Source organism: Enhydra lutris, unplaced genomic scaffold (genome assembly GCF_002288905.1).
Source record: "Enhydra lutris kenyoni isolate GAN:26980312 unplaced genomic scaffold, ASM228890v2 scaffoldscaffold46, whole genome shotgun sequence".
In the NCBI taxonomy this organism is placed as follows: domain Eukaryota; kingdom Metazoa; phylum Chordata; class Mammalia; order Carnivora; family Mustelidae; genus Enhydra; species Enhydra lutris.
The window spans coordinates 5,780,804-5,793,497 of NW_019154130.1; the positions used below are offsets into that span (position 1 = coordinate 5,780,804).

A 12,694-nucleotide genomic window follows, 5' to 3' on the forward strand; every position below is an offset into this window, starting at 1 on the left:
AAGCAGATGAAGCTGGGAGCCCAAGGACACATGGACAACCACGGACCATCCCTCCTCCTGCAGAGGCTCCAGGAACAGGACGGTGCTGGGGGTTCCCTGCCCTCCAGCCCTTCCTCCTGACAAGAGCCAGTGATGCCTGTTAGCACCTCATTAACTCTAACTTCCGATGCTGGGACTGCTGCTCTCATGTGAGAAAATCTGGCTGGACAGCAGCCAGGATGCATGGGCTGGGGCCCTCCTGGGGCGGGGGGTGACTGCTGCTGTGCAACCCGCCTGAGATGGGAGGGACGGGCCCACCAACTTTCAGAAAGCCCCATGGTGGCACCTGCCCTGTCCCTCTGTTTCCCACTCATCGTGAAAGAGCAGGCAGCAGTGTGACGGGAGCTGATGGCACAGAAAGATTTCACAGAAATGCTTTTCAAAGATTTATGTGCCAGGCAAGCTTTTTTTTTTTTTTTTCCTTTTCAAATTGATTCTTTTTATTCTCCAAAGTGTCAGCATTTAAAAATTTCTCTTACGGGAGCAGAGGCAGGGGCAGGGGTGAAAACGAGTGTAAACAAAGCACAGCCCTGTGGTCGGCAGGCCCTGGAGGTCTCTGGCAGGGTGGTCTCGCTGTCCCTGCGCCCCCGCTGGGCCCCTCTGTCTGGCCGGATTCATCAGGCAAGATTCCAAAATAAATGATTCTGGGACATGAAACGATCACGTCTGTGGGAAGAGATACAGCTTTGCAGCCCTATAGCCAGGGTAACCGTGAGCACCAAGAGAAATGGATTTAAGTAAATGTCTCAAAACAAAAATATGCATCTAGTTAACAGTCTGCCAGGACACACACACGAACACACACACACACCCTTCAAAGTCTCACGTGACCTAACAGTCTTAAATATTTAACAAAACAGAATCATGAACATTAATTCAGCAAAAGGAAGAGGAGAGGTAGGCCGAAGAAGCCAAGAGGCCAATTTTATACCCCATAGAGTTAAAAAAAAAAAAAAAACAACAACAACAACAAGAAGCAACAACTCCCAGCACAGGGTGGGGAGAAGGCTACTAATTTAGGAGAGGTCTTGGTGGGCCAAGCATTACGGCCATCCGCACGGTTTACAAAGGCACAGGAACTGGGGAAGGGATGGCGCTCATGACCCCCCACAAGCCCTCACAGCTAGGAAGATCTCGTGTTTTTCCTTCTGACCCTAGTGAGTTCTTACCATGGTGGTCTTCCCCTTTTGAAGGGCGACTTCATGTTTATCCTGGGGTGAAGGAGGAGTTCTCTTACCACTTCCCAGTGGACAGTAAGGATCAGCCCAGCCTCGTCTTGTGCTCGCCCCTCAGGGGAGTGAACTGGGAGGCTTGTAAACACGTCTTCTGGAGAGGCTGAGGGGTGCCGCCAAGCTGCTCTTGTACGGAGCTGAAGCACAGATGGGAGTGGGTGACGGGTCGGTGACCTGCAGCGAGACGGTGGCACAGCTGGCAGGCGGTAGGGGGAAGACACCCCTTCCATCCTCCATCAACTGAGGCTGAGGCAGGGATGGATGTCCCCCGAGCACCTTCAGCAGGCCTCCAGGAAGCCGCGGGAGCCTCCGAGTAGGTCCAAGTTGCAGGAGGTGGCCCTTGGTAGCCCCCACGGAGACTACCCCAGGATTTCTGGCCTGCCTGGCACTGCCCAGGCTCCATCTCTGGCAGGGGGGACAGAGGTTGAATGGAAAGCCTGCAGACCCTCTGAACTTCACAGCAGGACGTTTAAAAGCACATTCTTTCAACGAGGAGGTACCCTTGGCTGGGCTTCCTGAGTGTTAGAGAGAGCGCCCGCCCTTCCATCTGCACCCCCTCTTGCAGACACGGCAAGAGGTTGGGCCTGGCCACTCCAAGTGCAAGTCCCACGTTCAGAAGCAGCCCGCTGCCCTCAGCTATCCTTCTGCCTTGATCAAATAGGAGTGTAATTCTTCACCGTCTGATATGGGAGATGCTAGACAGCCCTGAGGCCGGCTGCCTCAGAGCGCTGCCCAGCAACATTCTGTTTCTTCCTCCAAACACAACATGGGACAGACTTTGGGTGTGGTGACATCTTTGGTCCGAGAACTGTTATGGTTTGGGACTCCTGGCTGAGCAATCCAGACAAGATGACAGCCCGCTGGTGGCACCGTGGAGTCTGGCCTCTCGGATGCTACACCCTGAGGGCTGTGAGCGTCCCCCAAACGCCGCTGGCTCGTCCGAGGCTGCGGCTTGGAGGAAGGTGGAGAACAAGGGCCACGTGGTGAGTCCCCGCCTGAGTCCCCGCCACGGTTCTCAAGACACTGACGTGTGGCTGCCGCCCGCAGCGCAGCCCGAGGGGTTCCAGGCCGGAGCCGCGGCTTTGCACTGCTTGTGCTCTCCTCGCCACGTGTGCACCCACGTCCACTTCTTCCGCCCACGGGGCCTGGGGTTCCCTGGCGGCCCACAAGGCGGGAGCAGCCTCCCACGCGCGAGCCTGAGCTGCTGTCCAAACCTACTTACAAGGCCAGAGTCTGAGGGAAGAAGGAAGGGGCCTTCCACCTGCCCCCGCCAGGAGAGTCAGAGCAGCTCAGGGAATCGCTCAGAGCCATCCGAGGGCCCAGGGCTGACAGGAGCCAGCATCCTACGTCTGAGGACAGAACCAAAGAGGAACGCTTATGCTTCCTAGCTCCTGGGAGCAGGCCGTGACTGTCTGTCCCATCTACTCCCTTAGGCCACCAGTAGGACAGGACACTGTCTGGGTTGCCTGAGGGCAGGGGAGGTCACGACTGAGGTCGCTGAGTAAGAGTTCACAGCAAGGGGTTCCCAAAGACGAGCTATTGCTGTCGGCAGGACCCGAACCTGCTTCAGACCTGAGCGCAGTGTTCTGAGGGGCCCGGTGGGCCGGTGGAGCTGGAGGGGGGGCCCTGAGCTCGGCATCAGGAGAGGCCTGGGGTGCAGCGTCCTCTCCGTGGGCAGGGAAGAGCCTCCGTGGCATCTTGTGCGGCCAAGTGCCCGCGAGGCACTGCTAAGACTCCCCCGGTGTCTTGCCGATTCTGGTGACAGCCTGTGCAGCCTGCTCTGGCAGCTGGGATGGGTCCGTCAGGACGGAGGTGGTGGTGCTCAGGTGCCGGAGGGTGCCCAGCACCGCTGCAAGGAAGGGGCAGGTTAGGCCAGGGCCACCGGCACCCGCAGCCGCTTTAAGTCCCGCAGTGGACAGCATGCGTGGTCTCCCGCACAAACGCGTGTGGTCATTCTCATGCCACCGGAGGAGATGCACTGAGCACCGCTGAGGGACCAACGCCAGCAAAGCCTTTCGGCTCCAGGATAACTGTGAACCCTGTCTCCTCTCCCACAGACGAGCAGGGAATTCCAAGCTCCTCCTGTCTGTCCACCTCCAACCCCTCAATATACACACGCAGCCTTGTCCGTTGTAAGAATTAAATCAGAAAACATACGTGAAAGCACCGGAGATGAGGCCTGGTGAACAGCCAGTGCTCAGTAAGCACAAGGGGCCCTGAGCACCTGGATGCACAGGGACGACAGGAAGCAAAGGAGCGGTGTGGGGGGCCAGGCCCCTGTCCCGCAGCTGGCATCTCTGGCCCAGGCCTCCCACACAGCGTCACCTTGTGCCGACGCAGCTGCCTGCGGGGAGCCTGGATCTGCACTATCCACACAGGCCCTCCTCCCCCCGGGACTATCCTCGAGGGTCCCGGCGAGCCCCGGACTCACTCGGCCTGAGGACGGGCAGGGAGCAGTGCTGGTCCAGCCAGGACAGCGCCGTCCGGTGCAGCTCCTCCAGGCTGCTGGTGGACACCATCCCCTTGAAGGACTCAAACAGCGGCTTGATGATGATACTGAACTGCACGGCATGTGGGTTAAAGAAAAGGTAAGCGAGGAGGAGGGCTGGCGAACACGTAACTGGGGGTGGGAGAATCAAGTCCGGCTACTGGCCGGCCCGTGACCAGCTTCCCCTGGGAGCGGCAAGTAACTGAGGACACTTGGCGAGGAAGTGTGATCCAGGGGAGATGCACCCTCACGTTCCCCTGAGATCTTTCCATCTAACTCTGAGCATCAGCTTAATGACCACAAGAGGCAGGGACAGAGACGTTTCCTCGGTGTGGGACACGTCCTAGCACTCCGGCATGAAAGCCAGCAGTCTGTGGATGGTGGCAAGAATAGCAGAGGCGGGGGCACCTGGGTGGCTCAGTGGTTAAAACCTCTGCCTTTCGGCTTCGGTCATTATCTCAGGGTCCTGGGATTGAGCCCCGCATCCGGCTCTCTGCTCCGCAGGGAGTCTGCTTCCCCGCCCCCTCTCTGCCTGCCTCTCTGCCTGCTTGTGATCTCTGTCAAATAAATAAATAAATAAATAAATAAATAAAAGAATAGCAGAGGCGTGGGGTGCCTGAGTGGCTCCATGGGTTAAGCCTCTGCCTTTGGCTCAAGTCATGATCTCAGGGTCCTGGGATTGAGTCCCGCATCGGGCTCTCTGCTCAGCGGGGAGCCTGCTTCCCCCTCTCTCTCTGCCTGCCGCTCTGCCTACTTGTGATCTCTCTCTGTCAAATAAATGAATAAAATCTTAAAAAAAAAAAAAAAAAGAATAGCAGAGGCACATCGCAGACTGCAGGGTGGACCGTCTGTTTCTCATGATGAACACACGTGCTGGCTCTCAGTCACGTTCTGTGTGGGTCTCCCAAACCATCCTGGGCAATCAACTCTGCAAAGGCATGAGGTCCATTTTCCCCCTGATCTGAACCAGTGGTGCCCCTGGTCCCCCAAGCTGAGGCTGGTGATGAGGAACATGCCATTTTACCAAAGAGGCCCTGGCTCACCCCAGCTGCCACCTCGCTCCATCAACGATAAGGGCCAGAGCCAGGCTGAGTAAGCCGGGCAGAGCAGAGGAAACAGAGCTCGTGTGTGCTGTCGGCTCTGCTCCCAAACGGCCGTCTCCTCAGTCTGTTAGCAACAAGATGAAGACACACAGCCAACCTACCATGCGTGCACATGAGGCACAGAGGTGACTGGAAGGGCACTGACAGGGCAGGAGCTGTCCCCCAGAGGGGCCCTGCTGCCATCTGGAAGGCTGAGCGCAGATAGGCCCTGGCCCCAGGGACAGACCCCAGCACGCTGGTGAATGTACCTCACAACAGCATCTAAGACCATGTGGCCCAAGCGAGACAACAGCCTGCAGGGAGCTGGTTTCAAATCCTGACTGCCACTTAGTCATTTACGAGCCCTGGTTTCCCGTCTACCCCACTGGCAGTACTCGAGCCCCTGTTGTTGCAAGGACTGAGATGGCTGCCAGGATGTGCCATTAGATCCTACCTCTTTCCTACGGGATGGCCTCAGCTGGTGGCTCTGGCACCTTGCAATAAAGCATCTTTATTTTCCAAGCAGGCAGAGAGCTGAGCTGGGCTGCTCAACCTCCCCAGCAAGCCCCAAGCCTGGATAGTCACCAATGACAGCCCCACTTCATAGCGTGGGCCAGGCCAGGCCCCTGTACAGTGCCTGTTGGGAGAACTCCACGAAAACCATCTATATAGAATTTCTCGAAAGGAACTGTGGGTAGGGGCTGCTGTTTCAGTGCACAGGGTGGGGGTGGGAGAAGCAAAGAAAACGCAAAGATACAATCCAGAACTTCCAATTCTGCAGGGTCCGGCTCTTCACATACTCATCAAACATGTCCCTCATGTGATCGAACTGGTGCCGGGGGACGGGGACTCCGGTGGCAGGGAGCAGCTGCTGGCAGGAGCTGTAACAACGGAGGGAGCAGAGGACGCTCAGAGCGGCCGGCAGTGAAGCTGGACCCCGGTGCTCCACGTGGGCAGGGCCAGCCTCTGCTGGCCACTGTGGGCCCAAGAGAAAGGCCTCAGGAGGAGGAGGTAAAGAGCCCAAAGCACGACAACAGAGAGGCAGCTATGGGTGACAAGGCCACAAACGACCCTCCTGTCTCTGTGACATGCACGCGAGAGGATGAGGTACCAGCCCCGGGCCCCAAGCCCCCAGGCTCACATGATGGTGGCGTTGAGCTCCTCGATCTCCTCCCGCAGCCGCCGGGCTTCCTCCTGCATCTGGCTCCGCTCCTGCTGCAGCTTGGTGATGTACTCCACGGTCTTCTGCAGCGTGAGGGCGTGGCTGGTCTGGGAGAGGGGCGGCGGGGTCACAGCACAGCAGCCACCCTGCCTGTTCAGCCGGCGCGGAGGCCAATACAGGGGCTCCCCGCCCACCTGACCACTCACCAGCTTGGAATTATTAGAGATCAAACTGTTGAGTGTGTCAAAGCCCATCTTGATGTTGAAGCGTCTCTTCTGCTCAGCTGAAATATGCTTCATCTGCCGGTTCTGTTGGAGAATCAGCCCGTCGCCGTGGCACATGGTGCCCCGCAGGGCCGCTGCCCCTCCCTCCCACCTGCCACTCGGAGGGGCCAACAGGGGGCAGGACAGGGCGCTAGGAAACCCCGCCTGCAGAACGGAGGCCCTCGGCAGGGGCCGCGACCGCTGCTGCTGACGCTCCCCAGCCGCCCTCGGCCCGTTCCTCGCTGACCCAGTTCTTAGAGCCGCCGCCTCCTGCAGGCTACAGGGCTCGGGCCGGTTCCAGGGCTCAGGGCCACCTAGCAGGTGGGGCAACGGGAGGAGCCGCCGACCTATCTCCAGGTTACGTAGCAAACGTCCAGGTTCCTGATGCTACCTTAGCCTGCTGGAACATCGGCGAGGTCTGTGCTGCTCCTTTCCTATGTGTCCCTAGTAAGGGACACAGCAGCCCCAGCGGTCCCTTGATATTCTCCTTGCCCCTACCCCCATCCCTCCAAGGAAATCAAGACCCAAGAGAGACCTGTGATACCTTTAAAGCAGCCACATTTTTGGGGTCTGCAGATTTCCCTGAGCAGTTGTTCTGGGGAGACTGGGGACTGGGGCTCTGCTCTGAAGCACATGGAGAGGCCTGCCCTGAGTTTGGGCCATCTCGACCTGAGAAGAACAGAGACTCCTCTTAGGACACGGCCGGCCGCAGCAGTTGAAGCAGTGCCCACCAAGGAAGGGAATCCCCCCAAGTCCCAAACCCGGAAACCTGTCTGAAACCTCCCCCAGGGACCCCAGAGCAAAAACTGGAGAAATCCTTGCCAACCTCCCAAGGAATGTTCTGTTAGGTGTGGACAAGGCCCGATGAAGGCTGGCTGGACGTGGGGTGGCAATACGGCCTGAGCTTGGCCAGCCATAGCTCTTGGGGCATGGAGAGTTCCGAGAGGAGGCCCGACTGCTAATGCAACCTATTAACAGGCCACCCGGAGGCCACCTGCAGTTTCCGCAGCCTCTGTGAGCCTCTTACCCTGTGCGTCTAGTACACAAAGCTGTTCATTCGTGTTCCTTCAACTCTACATTTTCAATCTTGTCCACTCCCATGCCAGCCATGCCCTGGTCACTGGCAACTCTCAGGAGGCCCCTGGAGTCGCCTAGGGCTGCGCCTGCCTGCCCAGAGAGCCTCCGTGCACTCCTTTCTGCGGTGCTGACCACCTCCCTGCCTTGCTGCTCAGTTTCCCATCGTGGCTCCAGTGCCCCGTGTTCTGCGTCCCAGCAGTCAGGGTAATGCTACGCTTCCTGAGCCCTGACGCCACGGTACGGGCCTGACCTGTAACCAACCCGTCTTCGTCTTTAGCTTTCCAGGCTGGAGGCCCTTATTCATCCAGCCTCCCTGGACAAGTCCCTCCACGGTCTCATCTGTATAGACAGAGACCAGCCCTGCTCGTCTCCTGGACTGTTCAGCATGGAGCTCCAGCAGTGGCCATGCCCAGCTTTTACTTGAGACAAGGCACCTTTGGTCTCCCTCCCCAGTGGGCATCTGAGAGGAGGAAGCCTAGGTTCTGGTTCTACCCCACCACCAGGGGCACAGCCTCGGGCGACTCCTTTATCCCGGGCTCCACGGCTCTTCACTGGGCACAATCAGTTCTCCCCCGACCCTCCTGCCGATGGAAGACCCACGGTGTGGAAATGGGCTCAAAAGATGTGAGGGGCTTGAAAACTAAGGGATGACCACATTGATGTGGAGACAAGCCTAGGTGGTTCCCGTTTTCTGAAAAGCGTTGATAGCCTCAATCCCTTTTCTCAATCAGAACCGGCAGCTCAGAGCCAGGCCTTTCTGAAGGGGGTCAGAGTGGTGTTCCCCAAGTGCATCGGTCGCCTGCCCTGCACACGCTTGCCCCTTTCCTGCTCCTGGGGTGAGCTGCCACTGGCTGAGCACTCCCCAGGGTGGGCCATGGGCAGGCTTCTGAGACCTCACTGCACAGTCCAGCCCCAATCCTGGGGAACCCCATGGGCGGTCTCCCTGACCGTGCGGGCGTGCTCATTTCACTCACGAAGTCCCAACCGTTCAGACTGCAGCACACACTCACTGGAACCCGTGGCCGGGACCTGCTCGCCCTTCACCAGGGCGTCTTGCACTGTGCTTGGAGAGAAGAGCCGAGAGACAGGGGCCGGCTGGCTGCTCGTGGTGTGGCCAAGGTCTGTCACCAGGATGCCACTGTGGAACTCTGTGACTCCAGGAGCCTGAGGTGACACAGGAGAGGGAGGTCACCCCCAACCACAGTCGTGTCAGGTGAGAACCACCCAAAAGCAGGGCCATGTTGGGGTGATAAGGATACGGAGGGTCTGCCTAGGGCCTCCTCACCCGGGCAATAGCAGCGGGCGTGAGGACCACATTGGACTGCGACACGGTAGAAGCCAACATCCCTTCTCTCTTCAGAGGGCCTGATGTCATAATCACCGCTTGTGGCTGTCCTGAAAAGGCAGCTGCCGGAACAAGTGACAGTGAGGCCCGGAGCTGCAGGGCTCTGCTCCCAACACTGCTGCTGATGAGCCCAGGCCCGTGGGGCCCCCGGAGCAGCACAGACCCCTCCCCTGCTGCTCAGACATCACCTCTCTCACCACAGGCCAGAGAGAGACAAAACCACTCGTTTTGTATCTGACATCTGTTTTGCAACTTCTCCTCGAAGAGGACAGATTACAGGCCCAGGAAAGAGATCACCTGGACTGTGCTTTTTCAAAGTGGGTTGAGACTAACTTGAAAAGACCACCACAGAGTAGACAACAGACTAGATCACACACATGTGGTAGACTGGAACACTTCCGTTTCACAAGTGTGTGTGTGTCACAAGTTTGTAAGCCTTGGAGACAGAGACATATCCTCTGGGAAGGGGAGATCAGACATTGGCTTCCTTCCACCTGACTCACCTGGGGCGATGCAAGCATTCTTCAATACCACGGACACAGACTCTGGTTTGGGAGCAGGCACTATTTTGGGAGGCTGCTTGGGCCTTCCCCCAGTCAGAGAGACAGGTTTGGGGTGCACAAATGTTAAACAGGGTTGGGGAGGCCCAGCAGTTGGCGGCCGGGTGACTGGAGGAAGCGCCAGGCCACAGGGGGACACCGAGGGCGTGGGATGGTGGGTTGTGATGACAAGGCCCTGGCTCTGGCTGAAGGTGGTGGCGGATGCATCATGGGTGAGGGTGGCAGAGGCCGTGTGTGTGATGACGGAGGGTGACTTGCTGGCTCCAGCAAACTTCGGCTGCAGGAAGGTAGGTGGAGCCGAGGGGCTCAAGGCAGGGGCAGGGGGCGGGGCTAAAGGCAGGGCAGGAGAAGCAGGCGCTGGGGCAGGGCTGGGAGATAGCAAGGGCATAGTGAACACGGGCAGGAAAGGCTGAGGGACATTCAGTGGCGGTGCAGGGGGACCGAAGTCTGTGGGCTGGATAAAGGGGTCTCCAGGCTGGGGAGCTCGTTCGCAGCCCTCCCCATCCGTGGCATCCAGGGCGGTGGCTGCAGGAGGTGCTATAAGGCCATCAGGGAGGCTCACGGTGGGGAGAGCTGTGGTTGACAGGACGCTCTCCTAGGAAAGGAGGACAAATGCTGGATCACACAAGTCGCTGTTCACTTCCTGGTACAACACACCCACAAAGTCCAACAACGGATGTTGGGCACCTGAGCAGAACCTTCCGACAGAGGGACAGGGCGATGGCTCCTGTCCCCATTCCTGCCAATCTGGGGGGAACGGAGCTGTGTCTCTCCAGGCGTCCATAGGGGTCTTGTTTCCATTAAGGACTAAATGATAACACGGAGCTCAGACAAAGTGTCTGTCTGCACACAGTTGGCTCTGGGCCTGGGAATATCTTGTTTCTAGAGTCCAGCAGGGGTCCCCCCAAAGTCCCGGCCATCTTCTGTTACAGAGGACAGGTAGCCTGGAGCACAGCTGCTCATGGGGTTCCCTCAGGACAGTTTCACGTATCAACTTCTAGAGGTCACCCCTTCCTAAAAGGGAAACGCTATAAGGAATCAATTGTCAAGATCTCAGTCTCTATAGAAGAAATTCTTCCCAGAGCCAGATGGAAGAAGATGGGGCCAGGTTTCTGTGTCTAACCGGATACGGGTACCAGCCTGAGAGCCCCTGCAGGCAAAGAGCCGTGCCTCACTCGGCTCTGCAGCCCCAGCGGCTGATAACCAGCCTGTGTTCATTGTTAAGTAGAAAGTAAAAGAGGAACTTCTTTTTACGGAACTTCTGTTTATTAGCGATCCATGTTTTCCTTTGCTAATTCTTTCTTAACTGGTTAAACAGAGCTCACTGCACACCGGTTATGGGGAGCTTCAGGCAGGAGCCAATGTTTACAGATAGCTCCTACCTTGTGGAGATCTATGGCTGCTTTCAAGGAGGGCTAGAATAACTTTTTTACACATCGTGTGTGTTTGTTCAGCACTAGAGCTAGCAAGCTGTAGCACTCTGCTTATGACTTTTGCACAGTTACTCATTAGCCTAGCCCTGGCCACCTCTCCCCAGCTCCCTCTACCTGAGCAGGTGGACTGTTGGGATCTGGTGCAGGTGCTGAGACAGGAGCAGGCAGCATGGAACCAAAAATGGAGCGGCTGGAAGAGAAGAGGTCTGAAAGACAACATTGGGTGCTTTTAAGCTCTATGTGCCCATCATATCCTTGAATTAAGATCCAAATAAATCGGGCACTGAACCCCATCTTACCCAGAGGAACGCCACGGCCAGAGGGCATCCCCCACCTGAGGTAACTCTGCAGAAAGAGGCCCTCTGATTGGAACCGCTCATGCTGGCAACTAGTGTGGGGTCTGAAATACTCCCAGGCCGGGCGTTTGGCAGCTCTTATGAACCCAGTTCTAACGGCAGGACACTGCTGGGAGGCGGCTGTGTTGCCAGCGCCCTCTGCTGCCTATAGGGAGAACTGCTTACGGTCCTGGGCAAACCTGAGGATCTGAGTCCGCAGGAGAACGGTGATTCTCTTTGAGAACCCTGCTGCAGAAAATCTTCCCAGACCTTGCAACTACTACCAATATGAATATGAATATGAATATGAATATGAATATATATATATTTCTGAAAAATTCTAAGTCCTCCCTCTTGCCCATTCTAACAGTTCCCTCTATGAAAAGGAAACACCAGTGTGCTTTATCCTGGGCAAAGGGAGATCAGGCGGCCATGCTCTCTTCCTGCCCCATGTCCTCACCCTGGAAGGGTTCGAAAGTGTCCATGAAGTCCAGGTTGGGCTGCAGGGGAATCAGCCCCGGCTGGATCATGTCTGCATTTCCCAGATGTGCTGTAAGAATCAGAAAGGAGACAAAGGAATCATCCTGCCTTCTCAGACAATGTTGCGAAAACACATAAAAGGCCTGACTGGATCCTCCTGGCCCTGCTCAGATTCTTCCAAGGAGATGTACAGGTGGCTGGCAGGAATTTCTACCTTCTTGTGGGTTTGTGGCTATTCTCCACCCTCAGAAGGCAGGAAAGAAAGAAAGAATTTTTGTAAGAAAGATAAAGTGTCAGGGAACAGATACTGCCGGGATGCAGAGATCCCCAGTTCTAACTGGTAGTCTGTGGGCTCTTCCCTGAGGGGTTAACTGGATGCCTGACTTCAGCCAGGCAAAAGGTCGTGCCCAGGAATGCTTCTGATTTTCTTCCCTGTCAGTCAAAGGCCCTGTCAGTTGGCCTAAGCACAGAACCTCTGCTAAGGGGACAGTGTCAGAAATGTGAAATTGATTCAGACCAAATCCCAGTCTTCTTGCAGGGGTACCATGGACCTGACAGCTGCCCAGGAAGGCCCATTTGCAGTCTCCACCCACTCAGTGCATGTGGCCCTCAGAAGCCAGCAAGGTTGGCCAATCCTGCCCTGGGGGGCCAGGTTACGGGGGCGATGCCAGAGAAGGAAGCCAGCTGTGTGTTCAGGGTCATGGATCTAGAGATGGCTTACCTATTTCCCGGGGGTTGGGCCACGCCACTGGCTGGTGTGAGGAAAGTGTTGAGAAGAGGGTGTCGCTGAATTCCGACATGAGCATGTCTGTGTCCAGCAGTGGGTCCTCCTCCATGGGGACTGGGGTCTTCCATCCATCCCCACGTTTGTGCCAATAAAGCATGTCATCATCCTACCACCAACAGGGACAGGGGGAGGGAGGAAAAATCAGAGGGGCACTAGTGAACTCAGAATTCCCGATCACATCATGTCACCCTATCGGAGAGAGCTGCAAGGGCTGCTGTAAAACATGAGGGGAGCATGTGGAGCAGGGAGAACTGGCCTGTTTCCTTAGCCTGCATGTCCTCCGTGTGAGAAGGGAGGTGGCCCCTCCTGGAGCTGCAGGGACAGTCTTTGTCCCCACAACCTCCTACTGCAGGCTTCACTGTCGGGCCACCCACATCATTCCTGTTTCTTGTCAAAGGAGGGCTCTCGTGA

The 12,694-nt window shown here is 57.0% G+C and overlaps 1 protein-coding gene across 3 annotated transcripts in view; it reads right to left on the reverse strand.

Annotated features, from left to right (window-relative positions):
- Positions 1 to 496: 496 nt before the first annotated feature.
- Positions 497 to 12,694, reverse strand: part of LOC111156382 (MLX interacting protein) — a 58,927-nt gene continuing 46,729 nt past the window's right edge. The window contains exons 6-18 of one of the 3 annotated variants that reach the window (XR_002641199.1): positions 12,218 to 12,389; positions 11,477 to 11,566; positions 10,796 to 10,887; positions 9,192 to 9,843; positions 8,629 to 8,750; positions 8,318 to 8,507; positions 6,811 to 6,935; positions 6,210 to 6,311; positions 5,983 to 6,110; positions 5,599 to 5,722; positions 3,703 to 3,832; positions 1,277 to 3,120; positions 497 to 705 (exon numbers count right to left, since the gene is read on the reverse strand). Coding sequence is in view for 2 of the 3 variants with exons in the window: in XM_022517218.1 (XP_022372926.1) it covers positions 2,999 to 3,120; positions 3,703 to 3,832; positions 5,599 to 5,722; positions 5,983 to 6,110; positions 6,210 to 6,311; positions 6,811 to 6,935; positions 8,318 to 8,507; positions 8,629 to 8,750; positions 9,192 to 9,843; positions 10,796 to 10,887; positions 11,477 to 11,566; positions 12,218 to 12,389 (2,049 nt within the window). In the remaining variant the exon portion in view is untranslated. Of the gene's footprint in view, positions 3,121 to 3,702; positions 3,833 to 5,598; positions 5,723 to 5,982; positions 6,111 to 6,209; positions 6,312 to 6,810; positions 6,936 to 8,317; positions 8,508 to 8,628; positions 8,751 to 9,191; positions 9,844 to 10,795; positions 10,888 to 11,476; positions 11,567 to 12,217; positions 12,390 to 12,694 lie in introns of all 3 variants that reach the window. The other 2 variants (XM_022517219.1, XM_022517218.1) reach the window with 2 other exon arrangements.